The sequence below is a fragment of the Acipenser ruthenus genome, chromosome 7 (assembly GCF_902713425.1).
Source record: "Acipenser ruthenus chromosome 7, fAciRut3.2 maternal haplotype, whole genome shotgun sequence".
NCBI classification, from domain to species: Eukaryota; Metazoa; Chordata; class Actinopteri; order Acipenseriformes; family Acipenseridae; genus Acipenser; species Acipenser ruthenus.
Window position 1 is genome coordinate 26,622,818 of NC_081195.1, and position 17,544 is coordinate 26,640,361.

Genomic DNA, 17,544 nt, shown 5'->3' on the forward strand with positions numbered 1-17,544 from the left:
TCCCGGGCTGTTGTGGGGGAATTGCTAGGGTGATGGAGCGTAATTAGACATAGATGCACAATAATATGGAACTAAATTATCAAGCCCATTTTATTAGAAACTGATCAGAATAATTTGTGTCACAAGCGCTTTTTATATAGGGTAAAGGGTGTATGCTGTTTTGTTTTTAATAATGTACCTTTTATTTCAAATTAGTATCTAAAAGCACTCGAAAAAGAGAAAATAAGAAAGACACAATAACAGTTATAATAATAATAATAATAATAATAATAATAATAATAATAATAATAATAAAAACAGTAGATAAGAAAAATTAGTAAAATACAATCAAACATCGAAATAAAGTGGTCAAGAAAATAAAGTAAATAAAACAATTATACTTTAAAAATTCATGGGTAAAAAGGCACAACTATAAAAGTATTGTTTTAACCTCTGCCTACTGTAAAACAATTGATTGACTCAGCGTTGCTGAATCTAAAGCTCCTCCCTTGTTATTTTAGCCACAGGGAGGCCAGCATTATTTACAGAGTTTCTATTTGTTTTGCAGTGTTTTTGGAAGCGAAGCACACAGCCACAGACATTAAGAGCTGTGTTCAAGTGGACTGGCTGGTGGTTTTGAGTTTTCTGGTGACTCTGTTTCTTTACCACGTGACGGTTCGATGCTTTCTTTAATTGCAGAGCCTCTGTGGCACGTGCCACCGCCATCACGGGTCCCAGGCATGAACAGTGCCCCGAAACACGCCAACAGACAGGAGATGCCAGCCAAGGACTCTCCCAACAGACATTCCAGAGTGAGTCACCCACCTCGAGCATTCTCCTCTGTATAGACATCATCCCGTACATAGAACATAGTTCAACATGTTTAATAGTAATTCATGAGTACAATCTTCATAATGTGTGATAATGTAATAGTGCAGGGTGACTCTTATTATAACAGAATCATTTCACACAGTTTGAACAGACAGAACTGCCCAAACTGCACCAGATGACACCCCTTGTAATAATAAGACACTCTACACAGCGAATTAACTTAGAGACAGTGTTTTTACAGTCTTTGTGAAATCTTATACTGTAAATTTCATGTAAAATGAAAATTATTTAGCAAAAAATAATATCCAATTCAAAGTAGATTCTTAAATGTAATGGAAGTTGACTAATAAATTGTAATATAAATAAATAATAGATAACCCTAGTTGCTAGGATTTAGCACAGAGGATGAGAGGGCATAAATGGAAAATAAGTTTAGAACAGAAGGTAGGAAGCAATTTTTACACAGTGAGCTATAAATTAATAGCCTAGCAGGTGAAGTAGCAGCATCTAAAACACTAGGAACAATCAACCAAGTCCCCAACGTTCTCTTGAATGCCACAATAATCCCTTTCACATTCATTTTGAATCCAAATTGAATGCAAAAATGAAAAGAATCTTGAATGAATGCTTTTTGATTCCAAGTCATTTTGACGTGCCACCATTTTGCTGTCATTTGAAGATTTAACTTGGAACTGCAATTCTTCTAATCCAAACCCAACAAACACCACCACACACAGTGCAGAAGTTGGGCTTTAAAAAAAAGCCAAAAAGCCAAACAGTCAAAGTCTCTCAGTATTTTGTTTGCTTTTATTTAGCATTAGAAATATGCAACCAAAGAATGTCCTGACCAAGTGTCGTCGTCATTGATTTAACAGTTCCCTAGCAAAGTGTAAAAATGGGTGCCTCCTGTGTGTTCTTGTTGAAGAGGATAATTATGTAGTTTTCTCTAGTTGATAAAATGATATTAGATTTTTTGTACTAGAGGGTTCTCGACTCCAATATGACTCGCTCATTATCTAGTCATCTTTCCTGAAGCAGCTTTTTGCAAACGTTTGTTTTGCGCACATATTTTTGGAATGTGTCGTATATCTTTATTTCCTTTAAACTGACTTTGATTGAGCATATACCGTACATTTAAACCAACAGTTACTGGTACGTTTTCTGTGATTCAGAATGCATCATAGAGGAGGTCAGGCACTTGTTTGATAATTACTATTTTAATCACATAATTAGGTCAATTCTTTTTAGAATATCGCTTCAGGTTATGTTTTGTCAAGTTGCACTTGACATGGGCAAAGCCCTGCCTGTTTCTGCATCATCGTCCACAAATCTAATGTTTCCAAATAATAAAAAAAAAAAACATATAACAAGCTACAGTCTACCCAAGACTCAAACGATGTGCTCTTGTATTTAAAACAAGCCCTGCACTTACCATTGCTGTACATATCCCTGCAATATTGATGAGTATATCATTTTTTTTATATTGTTTATATTTGTATTTGTTCCAGTTAATTAATAACCAATCCATAATTATTTAACACTCTATAGTGTTACATTTAGAAATACCAAAATAAACCTAATAAATTCAATGACAAACTTTTTGACCAGAAGAAAATGCTTGTCATTGAATTTACTACTAGTTTCCCAGTCAGTAGCCCAGTATAAATATATATATTTTCAAACCCCAGCCGTGGTGTCAGTATCTGAGCTTCTTGTTTCTAATTCCCAGGGTGAAGCCCAGTACTCAAGCCCTTCCAGCAGCAACACTCTGTCCAGCAACGCGTCGAGCAGCCACAGTGACGAGCGCTGGTTCGACTCTGGGGACCCCGCGGAGGCTGACCAGGACGCCATGGCCAAGGGGGGCTCCAGCGACAGCGGGATCGATGCCAGCACCCTGTACACACCCAGCCCCAACTCCACGGGGGTGAAGCCGGGCCGCCCCCTGCCCAGCGCACACCAGCGAGACCAACCCCAGAAACCCATCCCAGCCTCGGCCACCTACAGCAGCCTCCAGGAGCACACCATCCGCGCTGTGGAGAGGGACAAGAGGAGAGAGTCGTCCCCAGCTATCGGCATCTCCCCGCAGGTCAAGGGCTACCGGACACAGGCCTACGCCCTGCCAGGAGCCAGCAGCACCCCCGCCCTGACCACCGGCCAAGGGTTTAAACAGGCCAGGTAAAGCAGTCAAGGCCCGGCACTAAAGAGGTTTATTACAGCCTGTGATTGTATTCCTGCTTGTTGATTCATGAGCCATGTAGCCAAGTGAGGTCATGATGAGCTTGTATAGCACACTGGTGAGACCGCATATAGAATACAAGGCTCAATTATTATTATCATTATTTATTTCTTAGCAGACACCCTTATCCAGGGTGACTTACAATCGGCCTGTCAATCCATTACCACTGGATGAAGAGAGACTAGTTAAAGTAATGTGAATCTGAATTTATTTAGCCTAGATCAAAGAAATAGAGGGGGGGGGGGGGGGGGGGACCAGATTGAAGTCTGTAAAATCTTAAAAGGTGTTGGCAAGGTTAACCCTAACCAATACTTTAAGCGCAGCATAGAAATTAAGTGGAGATAGACTTAGGACAGAGGTTAGGAGATGCTTCTTCACACAAAAAAGTCAAGTGGGTGTGGAATGGGTCATGTTGTGGATGCTGCATCATTGGGATCCTAAGACCCAATTTGACAAAGATTTTAAAATGAATGTTCTTACCTCCAGTCAGCATTCACATGTAAAGAAACAAGGAAAAGCCACATGGATGAGTACTGGGGGACCCAGTGGAGGCAGAACAGCAAAACAGAAATGGATTTTTAAACCTTTAAGTCTCCTTTAAAAAGAGATTGTGACCATCTCCAAAGAGCTAGTATCCTGCATATTGAGGGTTTCAAATGGGCAACCTACAGTTCTGGCCAAAAGTTTTGCATCACCTAGAATTTTAGGATTGAGACATTAATTTAAAAAAAACTAAAAAAAACTATATGAACATAATTTAGATATTTTATTTAACATCGTGTAATCAAAGAAATTACAAAATGATATCGCAAAAGTCTACCGGAAGCCATAATAGTAGTACAGTATTTAATGTTAGATTGTTTCAATTTTTGTCAGTTTGTCGTTAAGTATATGGAAAACTTCAAAGCAGTATGCAGTTCAATGTGTTAATGTAACATTATTCAACAGGTTTCGTTCGACTTTATGAAGCAAAATTTGTTAATTCTATGGGGTGATGCAAAACTTTTGGCCAGAGCAGTAGACATATTCTTGAGGCAGAATCACTGGGATCCTTTAAGACCAGACTTGACAAAGTTCTGAGATCAATCAGCTGCTAGGAACCAGACGAGCACTGATGGGCCGAACGGCTTGCTGTCGTTTTGTAAATTCTTATGTTCTTATATTAGCAGTATACCCCTAATCAACCAATATGAGATCATTTGGACCCTGATGTACATATACTACTATAGATCCAGACCATCCAACTGATATATCCTGGACCGTTGCACTTTAAATAAATTCACTGGCCAGTTACCCATAGTGTTATGCAGTACTAAATTATGCAGGCTGTCAATGCCCTAAATCCCTATAAATCCCTATATTTGAAGGATTGACCTATATTTTTCTTGAATGTGCGGTTTTCCCCAATAATCCTATAAACAATTCCTCTGTGCTGTGTCAGGATGGTGGTGAGCAGTGCCTGGAAAGTGACTCCTCTGTCTGACGTTCAGATTGTGTTATTCTGTGTACAGCCTGTGTGTTCTTACAGAGCAGCAGAACTTGCTGCTTTTTGTCAATTTTCCAGGCATGGGGAATGTAAGTGCTGCCAGAAATGTAAATCTAAAATTTTAAAACTGTTATTATGCAGTTTTAAAACAAATACAAAGAAAAGCAGGACCATTTTCTGACACTGTGTTCTCAAACTTTAATTGTTATACCGACCAGCACAGTTTGTATTGCTGGACATTTGACACATTTTCCCCGTTCAAACTTTAAGTGCTGTATTTTCCGTGCATGTTTCAGATTAATCAGCTGTGATGTAGCGTGTTAGTGTACAGTGTGGTGCTGATCTGTACCTCCAGTTCTATTAAGATGTATTGAATGTTTCTGGTGTGGGCACTGCTGCATGGTTTCTGGTATGGGCACTGCTGCATGGTTTCTGGTGTGGGCACTGCTGCGTGGTTTCTGGTATGGGCACTGCTGCATGGTTTCTGGTGTGGGCACTGCTGCTTGGTTTCTGGTGTGGGCACTGCTGCGTGGTTTCTGGTATGGGCACTGCTGCGTGGTTTCTGGTGTGGGCACTGCTGCGTGGTTTCTGGTGTGGGCACTGCTGCATGGTTTCTGGTGTGGGCACTGCTGCGTGGTTTCTGGTGTGGGCACTGCTGCGTGGTTTCTGGTATGGGCACTGCTGCATGGTTTATGGTGTGGGCACTGCTGCATGGTTTCTGGTGTGGGCACTGCTGCGTGGTTTCTGGTATGGGCACTGCTGCGTGGTTTCTGGTGTGGGCACTGCTGCTTGGTTTCTGGTGTGGGCACTGCTGCGTGGTTTCTGGTGTGGGCACTGCTGCGTGGTTTCTGGTGTGGGCACTGCTGCATGGTTTCTGGTGTGGGCACTGCTGCGTGGTTTCTGGTGTGGGCACTGCTGCGTGGTTTCTGGTGTGGGCACTGCTGCATGGTTTCTGGTGTGGGCACTGCTGCATGGTTTCTGGTATGGGTACTGCTGCATGGTTTCTGGTGTGGGCACTGCTGCATGGTTTCTGGTGTGATCACTGCTGCGTGGTTTCTGGTATGGGCACTGCTGCATGGTTTCTGGTGTGGGCACTGCTGCGTGGTTTCTGGTGTGGGCACTGCTGCATGGTTTCTGGTATGGGCACTGCTGAATGGTTTCTGGTGTCATCACTGCTGCATGGTTTCTGGTGTGGGCACTGCTGCGTGGTTTCTTGTGTGGGCACTGCTGCGTGGTTTCTGGTATGGGCACTGCTGCGTGGTTTCTGGGCGAGTCAGTCAGTTAGGGTAACAGAGGTTCATGTCCCGGTTGTGCTAGATGCGTGTAAAATGCTCTGGGTTTATTTAACCTCCCCACACCACACTACAGCAACCCCTGCTGACCAGGTAGCCTGGTCTCACCACCGTCTGACCTCCAGGGTGTAATGCAATGGGATTGGAGGGCACCCTCTGACCTTCACTTCCTCTGAACTCTGTGGGGGGGATGCCGTGGTGAGGGACCATAATTGGACATTCAAAGTTGGGGAGAAAACCCAAGGTGAAATAATGACATTTGAAAAATGGTTAAGAATTGTGTACAAAACAATATGCTTAAAGCCCCCTTTCATATAAATCTCTTAGTAACATTTTACCACACAGAGTGATGAGTCTGTTTGCTTTGTTCCGTGCCTGTGGGTCCTGCTGGCGAGTGACATCAGGAATGGGAATCATCAGACGGCTTTAAAGGCAGATTAAAAGCTTTTCTTTTTAATCAGGCGTCCGGCTGAGATGCTGGATTTCTTTCCCTTCTCACTACGCTCAGTTCTTTAGTCTGCTCCACATGAAAGATGCCTCACCACCTCGTGTGGGGTTGTGCTTAACGGATCCCTGTGTGGCGCTGTTGTGAATTGCAGGGTTGGCTTCACCCCTCAAGGCTACAAGACGCCAGTGCTGGACAAGCCCAAGCCCATGAAGGGATCCCAGTCTGGGTGCCACCAGCTCTCTACCTCGATACCCAAGTCCTTCTACTCCAAGAATAAGCACGTCACAGGCTGGAAGAAAAGCGAGGACGCCCTGGCCCGGCCCAGCACCTTCACCGACCACAAGAAGTAAGAAAGCAACCGAGACACTAGGCTTGAGCAGTCACTGTCACTTATCAGTCTGCAACCCAGACACTAGGCTTGAGCAGTCACTGTCACTTATCAATCTGCAACCGAGACACTAGGCTTGAGCAGTCACTGTCACTTATCAATCTGCAACGGAGGCACTAGGCTTGAGCAGTCACTGTCACTTATCAGTTTGCTGAAAATTATTACATTTTGATTATTACCTAATTTTAATGAGCTGTAAAATTGTCTTGATCTTGTCTTGGGCTTTACTATTTTTAATTGAAAGCAAACTAGAAATATTGATGAATGCACATTTGTCTCACATGTACACCAAGCTTCAAAGGCTTGGGAACTTTCAGAGACATATATATTTTCAATAAGTGTTTCAGAGACGTATATATTTTCAATAAGTGTTTCAGAGACATATATATTTTTAATAAGTGTTTCAGAGACATATATATTTTTAATAACAGTGTTTCATGGCATTTGGTTCTCCAAAGAAATGCATTCTATAATACAGCTATCTGGTAGAGAAACAACGGGTATTAAGAACTTGTCAACAACAAATCATTTCACTTGGGATAAATGTACACCTCTGTGCAGTACTTAAGTAACTATTAGCATCTATCGGTCAGCACAGTCTTTTACAGGTAATAAATAGTTAATACTAAAACTGATCACTAATTCTGTGATCCTCACTCACTAAACTTCCCTAGTAGTGGTGCCCCCTTTCACTGTCTCGGTGAAACAAGTTTCAGGTATGAACATTCAGAGTTTGAAAGTAGAGGATTTTCTCAAACATACATTTACACAGGGCTAGATTCAAAGCGGTTTACTCTAAATTACCATTTTTTTTCAGTAATGTTACCAAACCAGAATGAAACAGTTCAGACGTTTAAGTAGTCTGTAGTTTCATTCTCATTTAAATATGTGAATTGTTGTGCTAATGAGTAAATAGCTTGGATATTCTCAGTAGTCTTGTGTCTTTACTCTGTATACTTGTATGGTTATGTTTCTGTAGAGAACCCTGGTCTGCTCTTTGGAAAGTGTCTTTAGTCTTTGTTTGTGTAGATTTTGAAAGGGATCTCAGTAACGATGGAATGGTTTGAAATACTTGATACAATAGCAGCACTGCTTCCTTACATAAAACAGATTCAGTTCAGTCTTGGAGATCTGCATATATATATATATAGTATATATATCAACGGTATGTATAGTGTTGAGTCCCGAGTCCTTGAAACAAACTCAAATCAGTTTTAAACTAGTGGTATTAGTGTAGGAACATTTTACCTAAAGAATGTTGTCTGATATCCCTCAGGAGAAAAAGCACAAATAATAGTAAATAAAATGATTTTGATTTATTTTTTCTAGCTAGATTATTCTATTCCCCTGCCTTTTTCAACTTGTCTATCACTATCTTCTTTTCTTTTAGTATTGGAATTGGAATTGGAATTGGAATTGGAATTGGAATTGGAATTGGAACTGGAATTGGAATTCTGTTTGAATGTACTTGAAGTTTATAGATAAGCTTCAAGTTCAAGTTTGTGGGCGTTGTTTTGCACTTTCAACTTTGACTTCAATTCGGGTAAAATCTGATTTAGACATTGCTGGAACTGTATATATACTGTGTTTTTAAATAGTACATTTAGTATTATTTATTTTGCAAAACAGAAACGTTATGTTTCACTGTCATTGCATTTCCACTTTTATTAAGTTTGTTATACAGTGATGCATTTGTGAGATTGTGCTTCACTTCATTTGATTTCAGATAACAATGTTTTTTTCTCTTTTACACAAACATTTTATATTGATGTATTTCCCCATTGTGTGGGTTCATAATGGAATAAAAAGTGAAGTTCACACAGACAGAGATTTCGAGGTGGACGTTGCTTTATAATACTGTATAGTTGGTTCCTTATAAAGGAACCACATCCTCCTTGCCTGTGATCCTCCCTGTATAAATACAAAGAAATTCAAGACTGTACGTCAAACAATAAACAAAGGTCTATTATATCAGGAGCCGGGTGATGCAGTGTGTCACAGTGCTTTTCTGCTTGTTTATTTTTTAACTTAGAGTGGGTGTCTCTCAAAAGAGGTTAAAGAGAGTAACTGACCTTTTTTATGATGCTTGTTTTATGAGTGGTTCCAATTTCAATTACTTGGAGTCCTGTGTTTCTAGTCTATGTAAAGGTGCATCCACCTGAGTTGAGGAGCTGCTATACAGTTTGAGTTGTCTGCCATTGGCTTGTGAATCATATTCAAGATCAGACAAAGTCTACAGAAGTAAGAGCCAGTGCCATCTAGTGATCTGCCACTGCAAAGCTTCCTTTAGTTTTGCTGGCAATTCACTGCAATGCATTGATGTTACTAATAGATACGCTGGCTGGTCTAGATGACATTACAGGACTAGAGGAGACAAACATCAGACTGAGGGTACATAAGAACACAAGAGAATTTATGAATGGGAGGGGGCCATTTGGCCAATCTAACCTCTTTCGTTTCCTAGTAGCTGATTATTCTGAAAGGATCCCAATGATTCAGCCTCAACAGCATGACTAGGTAGCCCAATCCATCCCCTCACCACTCTCTGTGTAAAGAATTGTCTCCTACTCTGTGTCCTAAGTTTATCTCCACTTCATTTCCAACGGTCTCCTCTGGTCCTGGTTTTTGTGCTGTGCTTAAAGTATTGGTTAGGGTTTAACTATGTGAATTTTAACTCCTTTTAAGACTTGTCATGTCCCCCTTAATTATTCTTTGTTCAAGGCTGAAGGAGACACTTCTTTACAGATTGGTGAGGCTGTGGAATGGGTTACCTAGCCACACTGTTGATGCTGAATCATTCCTTGGTCATTCCTAAGGCTAGTAGGAACTGGACAAGCTTTCATGGCCTGAATGGCCTCTTGTTCATCACAGTCAACTTGAAAGAGCTTCTCCTGAATTGCCAAAGCACCTTAATAAACAGATCTTATTAAAATTAAAATAAATGCAAACAAGAAGAAAATGTAATTTGAAGATACTCACTCTTTAGATAATAGGGAAGAGTTGCAATAAATACATAATTTAATAAAATACAGATTCTGGTCTGTGTGGGGCAGGGGAATCATACAGTGCGGTGGTCTGGGAATGCTGAGTAATATTACGCACACTTCCTAAGGTTGAGTTAGGCTTTGTCATCCCGTCTCTCAGGAAAACCTGCGAGGAATGTTTTTTGGCCATGAATCTCATCAAGGAAACTGGGCCCAGTCACCCAGGGGAGGCAAGCCAAAGACAGAAAGGGAAAATTATGTACGGTTGTGAAAGCACTCAGTCCCTGGTCTGACACTAATTTGACAATCCATCGAGATAAAATGCCCTCAACTCCTACTAATTCATCCTTGCTGATGCTATCTGCAGAGGAAGCAAAGGGCAATCGCTTCACATTTACCAGTAATTCTTGACATATTTGTGTTTCAACAAAACGTTTTATCATGTAAACGTGGTTAGAATGATTCAGAGGAGTGAAAAACGTGTCAGGAAACTGACTTGTGCGGAATAGTTGGTGTAGTGGATATCCAAGCCCATATTCCATATGAGGGCAGCAGTGTGGAGTAGTGGTTAGGGCTCTGGACTCTTGACCGGAGGGTTGTGGGTTCAATCCCCAGTGGGGGACACTGCTGTTGTACCCTTGAGCAAGGTACTTTACCTAGATTGCTCCAGTAAAAACCCAACTGTTAAATGGGTAATTGTATGTAAAATAATGTGATATCTGTATAATGTGAAATAATGTATAATGTGATATCTTGTAACAATTGTAAGTCGCCCTGGATAAGGGCGTCTGCTAAGAAATAAATAATAATAATAATAATAATAATTCCTGATGCAGTAAGTGAATTATTGCATTAGATTGAAGATTAAGTTAAATCTGTAAAGAATGACTGTTTACAAACGATATCAAATGTAACATGCTTTACCATCCAGCTCTGGTGGTGAGGGAGGACAAAAAAGGTGAAGGGTTTTGTAAAGCTCCACATTTAGTGCTCTTTGTTTTAGATTACTGTATGAAATTTAAAGGACAAGGGTATATAAGATGGGAATTTTGCCTAAAACGGACGGCCAAAAATAAAATATTTGCTGTAGAAGTTGCTTTACCTTTAACCCTGTAAGAACCGGGATGGTGTTAACACGGTCATACTGAAGTGGGCTTCTAGGACCGCGATCGTGTAAACACAATAAAAAAAGCACTTTGTTTTGATGACTTACAGGGACATCCCATAGAAAATGCTTGGTCCATATAGTATATGTGTTTATCAAATCCTATGAAGGCCTGGTTTTCCTACTTTCGTCTCTTGTCTAATGTGAGCGTCTTTATTTTGCAGAAATGAGCAATCGAACAATTCTGCAAATAGACCCTGTGGTAGTTCCATTAGAGGTGAAGCCACTTCTCTCTGATTTAATTGGTTTCAGGGGTCCACCGGCTGTGTAATATTGTATCTCATTACACTACATTGTCGTTGCCTTATTAACATCAAGGCATTATAAATGAACAATGTCAGTGTGTCTAAAGCACCACAGTACGATACTGCACATATGCAAATCAGTGAACATGATTGCAAAACAAAGCACTGTAATTCCTTGCTTGTTTTCTTTTATTGAACGCGGTTAAACTGAGCAGTTACGTGAAGTGACAGCATGTACAAAGTGAATCTGAATTTAGTGTTTTAGACCCATAATAAAATGTGCATTGATCAGTTTCCATCTGTATTGTTCATTGGCATGTGCCAGAGGTCCATCAGTTAATAGAGGGTATGGTATCTTACAGAATTGTATATATGACAGGTTCCACTGGATTTCATTCTTGGCCCTCACCTGTAGACTTATACTCTTGTCCTTTTAAGGACTAATACAACCTCAGAAAGCAACAGAAAACACTTCCCTACCAGTAGGAGCAGTTTAGTCTCCATGCTTCAAACCTGCACTGGACTGGAGAGAGCACCCTTTCTCTTAGGAATGAGAGAGCAGTTCAGTCTCCATGCCTCAAGCCTGCCCTGGACTGGAGGGAGCACCCTTTCTCTTAGGGGGTGAAGGAGCTCTTTCTGAAAGGTGTACATTAGTGCCAATTGTGATGGTTTAGGGAACTGGTATGAGATGAGCAGAACTCTTTTCACACAGATCCCAGTTTTGCATGAGGATGACTGAGTTACAGTAAACACCAGCTCTTCATAAACAGCTTTGAGTCTCGATTGGAGCCATCCATGTCTGTGAATTAGCTCGTCAGTAATTAGTAACAGCTGACATGGACCTGTGGCTTCAGAGTCAGTTCAGGCAATTTGATTGCGGTTTGCAATTTGCTAAATTAAAATCAGTTCCTGAGAGAGGAGTTTGAACCATATCCCTCTTCTCTTTTATGGGTATGAATTCAAATAATTCAAATTGAAACCAGACCGAGGTTTAGCTGCAGGGCATGTTCTTGTCTGAACCTCGGTTTTCTGACTTCAGAAGTCAATGTGAATTTTATATACTGCTGCTTCTTCAAAGGATTTGTCTTTTTAAGGCTTTTTTTTTTTCCTGAAGCAATGAAAAGGTTCGCCTCTTAGTAAGTTCAGGGTCACAGACAAAGGGATGTGTATTTGTGGCCAGACACTGAAAGAAGCTAAGCAACGAGAAACAGCATAGTACTGTAGGTCTAGAAAAAAAAATTAAAAAATCTTTAGAAACTGTAATGAATGCTGAAAATACCTGAAGCTATCAGTGCTGTAGTCTCTGAAGGTCTCTGTTAAATCTGGGTTATTTGACAAGGGCTGGTGCTCTGCAGTTGATTCCATATACCCGTTCCTCTCAGAGAGGCACAGGACTGACTGGCAGAAGTAGTGTGGTCGTCCAGGTCCCCTGTCCCCAAAAACGTCTTCATCTTTTGTATTCTTTTTCCAGGCAAATTGAAGTGAACTCCAAGAACGTTTTTGGCCAGCCAAGGTTGAGAGCTTCTCTGCGGGATTTGAGATCCCCGCGGAAAACCTACAAGTCAACCATCGAAGACGACCTGAAGAAGCTTATCATCATGGACTGTCCAGGATCCGACCAAGACTGGGACGGGGTAAGAATCATGCTCACAGCAAGGCTACAGGACAGGGTAAGAGTCACACTCACAGCAAGGCTACAGGACAGGGTAAGAGTCACACTCACAGCAAGGCTACAGGACAGGGTAAGAGTCACACTCCCAAGGCTACAGGACAGGGTAAGAGTCACAGTCACAGCAAGGCTACAGAACAGGGTAAGAGTCACACTCCCAAGGCTACAGGACAGGGTAAGAGTCACACTCACAGCAAGGCTACAGGACAGGGTAAGAGTCACACTCCCAGCAAGACTACAGGACAGGGTAAGAGTCACACTCCCAAGGCTACAGGACAGGGTAAGAGTCACACTCCCAAGGCTACAGGACAGGGTAAGAGTCACAGTCACAGCAAGGCTACAGAACAGGGTAAGAGTCACACTCACAGCAAGGCTACAGGACAGGGTAAGAGTCACACTCACAGCAAGGCTACAGGACAGGGTAAGAGTCACACTCCCAGCAAGACTACAGGACAGGGTAAGAGTCACACTCACAGCAAGGCTACAGGACAGGGTAAGAGTCACACTCCCAGCAAGACTACAGGACAGGGTAAGAGTCACACTCCCAGCAAGGCTACAGGACAGGGTAAGAGTCACACTCACAGCAAGGCTACAGGACAGGGTAAGAGTCACACTCCCAAGGCTACAGGACAGGGTAAGAGTCACACTCACAGCAAGGCTACAGGACAGGGTAAGAGTCACACTCCCAAGGCTACAGGACAGGGTAAGAGTCACACTCACAGCAAGCCTACAGGACAGGGTAAGAGTCACACTCCCAAGGCTACAGGACAGGGTAAGAGTCACACTCACAGCAAGGCTACAGGACAGGGTAAGAGTCACACTCCCAAGGCTACAGGACAGGGTAAGAGTCACACTCACAGCAAGCCTACAGGACAGGGTAAGAGTCACACTCCCAAGGCTACAGGACAGGGTAAGAGTCACACTCACAGCAAGGCTACAGGACAGGGTAAGAGTCACACTCACAGCAAGGCTACAGGACAGGGTAAGAGTCACACTCACAGCAAGGCTACAGGACAGGGTAAGAGTCACACTCCCAAGGCTGCAGGACAGGGTAAGAGTCACACTCCCAGCAAGACTACAGGACAGGGTAAGAGTCACACTCACTGCAAGGCTACAGAACAGACGCAATGAGTTTCATGAAATATGGGACCCATTTTATCTTACTTGGCTCAGGAGTTATATTGTTGTTGTGTTTTTTTGTTTTTTTATGTATGTATTTATTTGTTTATTTCAATATTGCTTTTTTTCCCATTCTGTATACCAGGCCTGCATTTGCTACTATATTGTGACATGTGTATGTTTGTGTGTATTTATGTATACATACACACACACACACACACACACACACACACACGCATATATAGATATAGATATTGATAGATATATATGTGTGATGGAAACCCTGTTTTTTTTCCCTTTTCCTCATTTTACACAGCTTGTTTAAGTAATAATAATACTATTAGCTGGTATAGTCTATAGCATGTTTCCCTGTGGAGGGATGGGTGTTTTAAGGAAGGGTTTGTTTGTTTGTTTTGTTTTGTTCTGTATTAACACAAAAAAGAACAAACAAAACAGGAACAAAATGAACAGGTTAAACAAAAACAAGTCAAGCACCAGGCATTCGCCTTCACTGACTCTCGCCTAAACTTCAGTTATTGACTCAAGGCCCAAGCCACATTCCCCACGTGGATTCTGGCAGGGATAACATTAACCCCATTCCCTGCCAAGCTTAAATTCAAGATAATAAATCTGTATCTAAACCCAACACCAAAATCACACTATTTACACATGTAGTAGTTAGATAACTCCATAATATTATCTGTGGTGCACTTCCCATTGTAAATGTGTGTGTGGAAATTCAAAATAAACACATGTTATAGCAGACATGCATTATCATTTTAAAAAATTCCCTGCCCTGGTTGGTTAATGACAGGAAAGAAGGTGTTTAAAGGGATGTGGACATGTTCAATCTCCAGATGACCAAGGAATTGCAAGACAGCCTGAAAGTGACAGATGCAGACGGCTTTCTTTAACCAGAAATTCCCAATGAAAATGTGCATGTTTACTGTTTTAAACTGCACATGTGAGACCCATAGAGTGCATGGAAGTTTGCAGATATTATTTTGTGAGCTTTTAAATACTTTAATGGTCGTAAAAGTCATGCCAAACTTCCTGCCAAACAGAACTGCTCAACAATAATCATTTGCATTCTGGTACCATTTTAAAGCCAGTGCACTCTCTGTGCTGTGTTCTGTTTGGAGGGGCTGGCAATGGCTGCTGTGTGTGTGGGGGCCTGGTGATGACTTCTCTGTGTGTGGAGCTCTGATGTTAATGTTTATTTAATGGTTCTCGTGGCTCTCTGATCATGTGCCAGCATGCCTGCCGAGTGCATTCCATGAATGACAGGAGCCAGAAGTTCTGGTTTGTGAGTAAACTCAGGGACAATAACACAATGACACTATTGTATGTTGCTGCCAGTAGAGACAAGAACAGTCTTTTCCCTTGGGGTGAGATACGTAGAAGCTGTGTGGAAGCTGACTCCTATAGTCCGTTTTAATTATTATCATTATTATTATTATTATTATTATTATTATTATTATTATTATTATTATTATTATTATTATTTATTTCTTAGCAGACGCCCTTATCCAGGGCGACTTACAATTGTTACAAGATATCACATTATTTTTACATACAATTACCCATTTATACAGTTGGGTTTTTACTGGAGCAATCTAGGTAAAGTACCTTGCTCAAGGGTACAGCAGCAGTGTCCCCCATCTGGGATTGAACCCACGACCCTCCGGTCAAGAGTCCAGGGCCCTAAACACTACTCAACACTGCTTAAAGTTATATAATGTAGTCTCATACTGAATGCGTTTATGCAGGATTGTCTAAATAATGCAGTAGCATTATTTATTTAAAATGTTCCTTTCTTTTTAAAAATAGTAATTACGGTATGATAGAGTGTGGTTATTGCTTGATAATGGGATCATTTCTGGGGTTTGTATATAAGTGATAAGCAACAATGCATGAAATAATTCACCCTTTCAAGTAGTGCTGGGACAAATATTCAAACAAACAGTGCTTGAAATGTACTGTACAGAAGAGTGTTTCTCTCCTTTCTGTAACAGGTGATTGGGTGCCAAGATTATTTTACTCCAGACAGATTTTTGTACAGCAATAAACTATGAAAACGTTTGTTTTGTAGCTAATTCAAAATGAAATGTTGGAATATGAGTTTAAATTTTGAAACCTATTCAAATCTGAAAACCCTGTGTTCATCCCACGTAAAACATTTCAGCTGATATTCATTCAAGGACTTTCACAGAGACTGTGGTTTCTTATTATGAGTTCACAGTTCTCTGTGTTTTACCACAGCTGAACTGAAAAAGGAATTTAATGAAAAAATCATCACAGAAATAAAGGTTCAGACAATGCTGCCTAAACGCATTCAGTATGAGACTACATTATATAACTTTAAACAGTACTCTGCAGTGGCACCCAGAGGCCCGTGCTGAGGTGTGTGTTGTAGTTCTCATCGCGCTGAGGTGGGTGTTGTAGTTCTCGTCGTGCTGAGGTGTGTGTTGTAGTTCTCGTCGTGCTGAGGTGTGTGTTGTAGTTCTCGTCGTGCTGAGGTGTGTGTTGTAGTTCTCATCGTGCTGAGGTGGGTGTTGTAGTTCTCGTCGTGCTGAGGTGGGTGTTGTAGTTCTCGTCATGCTGACCGTGCTGAGGTGTGTGTTGTAGTTCTCGTCGTGCTGAGGTGTGTGTTGTAGTTCTCGTCGTGCTGAGGTGTGTGTTGTAGTTCTCGTCGTGCTGAGGTGGGTGTTGTAGTTTTCGTCATGCTGACCGTGCTGAGGTGGGTGTTGTAGTTCTCATCGTGCTGAGGTGGGTGTTGTAGTTCTCATCGTGCTGAGGTGGGTGTTGTAGTTCGTCGTGCTGAGGTGGGAGTTGTAGTTCTCGTTGTGCTGAGGTGGGAGTTGTAGTTCTCGTTGTGCTGAGGTGGGTGTTGTAGTTCTCGTTGTGCTGAGGTGTGTGTTGTAGTTCTCGTCGTGCTGAGGTGTGTGTTGTAGTTCTCGTCGTGCTGAGGTGTGTGTTGTAGTTCTCGTCGCGCTGAGGTGTGTGTTGTAGTTCTCGTCGTGCTGAGGTGGGTGTTGTAGTTCTCGTCGTGCTGAGGTGGGTGTTGTAGTTCTCTTCGTGCTGAGGTGGGTGTTGTAGTTCTCGTCGTGCTGAGGTGGGTGTTGTAGTTCTCGTCGTGCTGAGGTGTGTGTTGTAGTTCTCGTCGTGCTGAGGTGTGTGTTGTAGTTCTCGTCGTGCTGAGGTGGGTGTTGTAGTTCTCGTCGTGCTGAGGTGGGTGTTGTAGTTCTCTTCGTGCTGAGGTGTGTGTTGTGGTTCTCGTCATGCTGAGGTGTGTGTTGTAGTTCTCGTCGTGCTGAGGTGGGTGTTGTAGTTTTCGTCATGCTGACCGTGCTGAGGTGTGTGTTGTAGTTCTCGTCGTGCTGAGGTGTGTGTTGTAGCTCTCATCGTGCTGAGGTGGGTGTTGTAGCTCTCATCATGCTGAGGTGGGTGTTGTAGTTCTCATCATGCTGACCGTGTTTTATACTGTTCTGTTTTGTTGTCTGCAGTCCCAGAGAAAGCCTCTGCAGCGCACGTTCTCTGACGAGAGTATCTGCAGCGGCCGCAGGGACCCAAGCTACGCCAGCGCCCAGCTGTTTGACCCGCCGCTGCCCAGCGACTTCCTGTTCACCAGCACTCTGCCCAGCCGCAGGCAGCACCAGCCTCAAGTGGTCACCAGCCTGCCAGAGAAGAAGTGTAAGGACT

The 17,544-nt window shown here is 42.1% G+C and overlaps 1 protein-coding gene across 1 annotated transcript in view; it reads left to right on the forward strand.

Annotated features, from left to right (window-relative positions):
* The window catches only part of LOC117415563 (signal-induced proliferation-associated 1-like protein 3), a 125,335-nt gene that overhangs the window by 93,441 nt on the left and 14,350 nt on the right, over window positions 1–17,544 (forward strand). Inside the window, 5 exon segments of the mRNA XM_059026718.1 lie at window positions 679–791; window positions 2,540–2,985; window positions 6,424–6,618; window positions 12,526–12,688; window positions 17,349–17,535. Coding sequence (XP_058882701.1) covers window positions 679–791; window positions 2,540–2,985; window positions 6,424–6,618; window positions 12,526–12,688; window positions 17,349–17,535 — 1,104 coding nt within the window.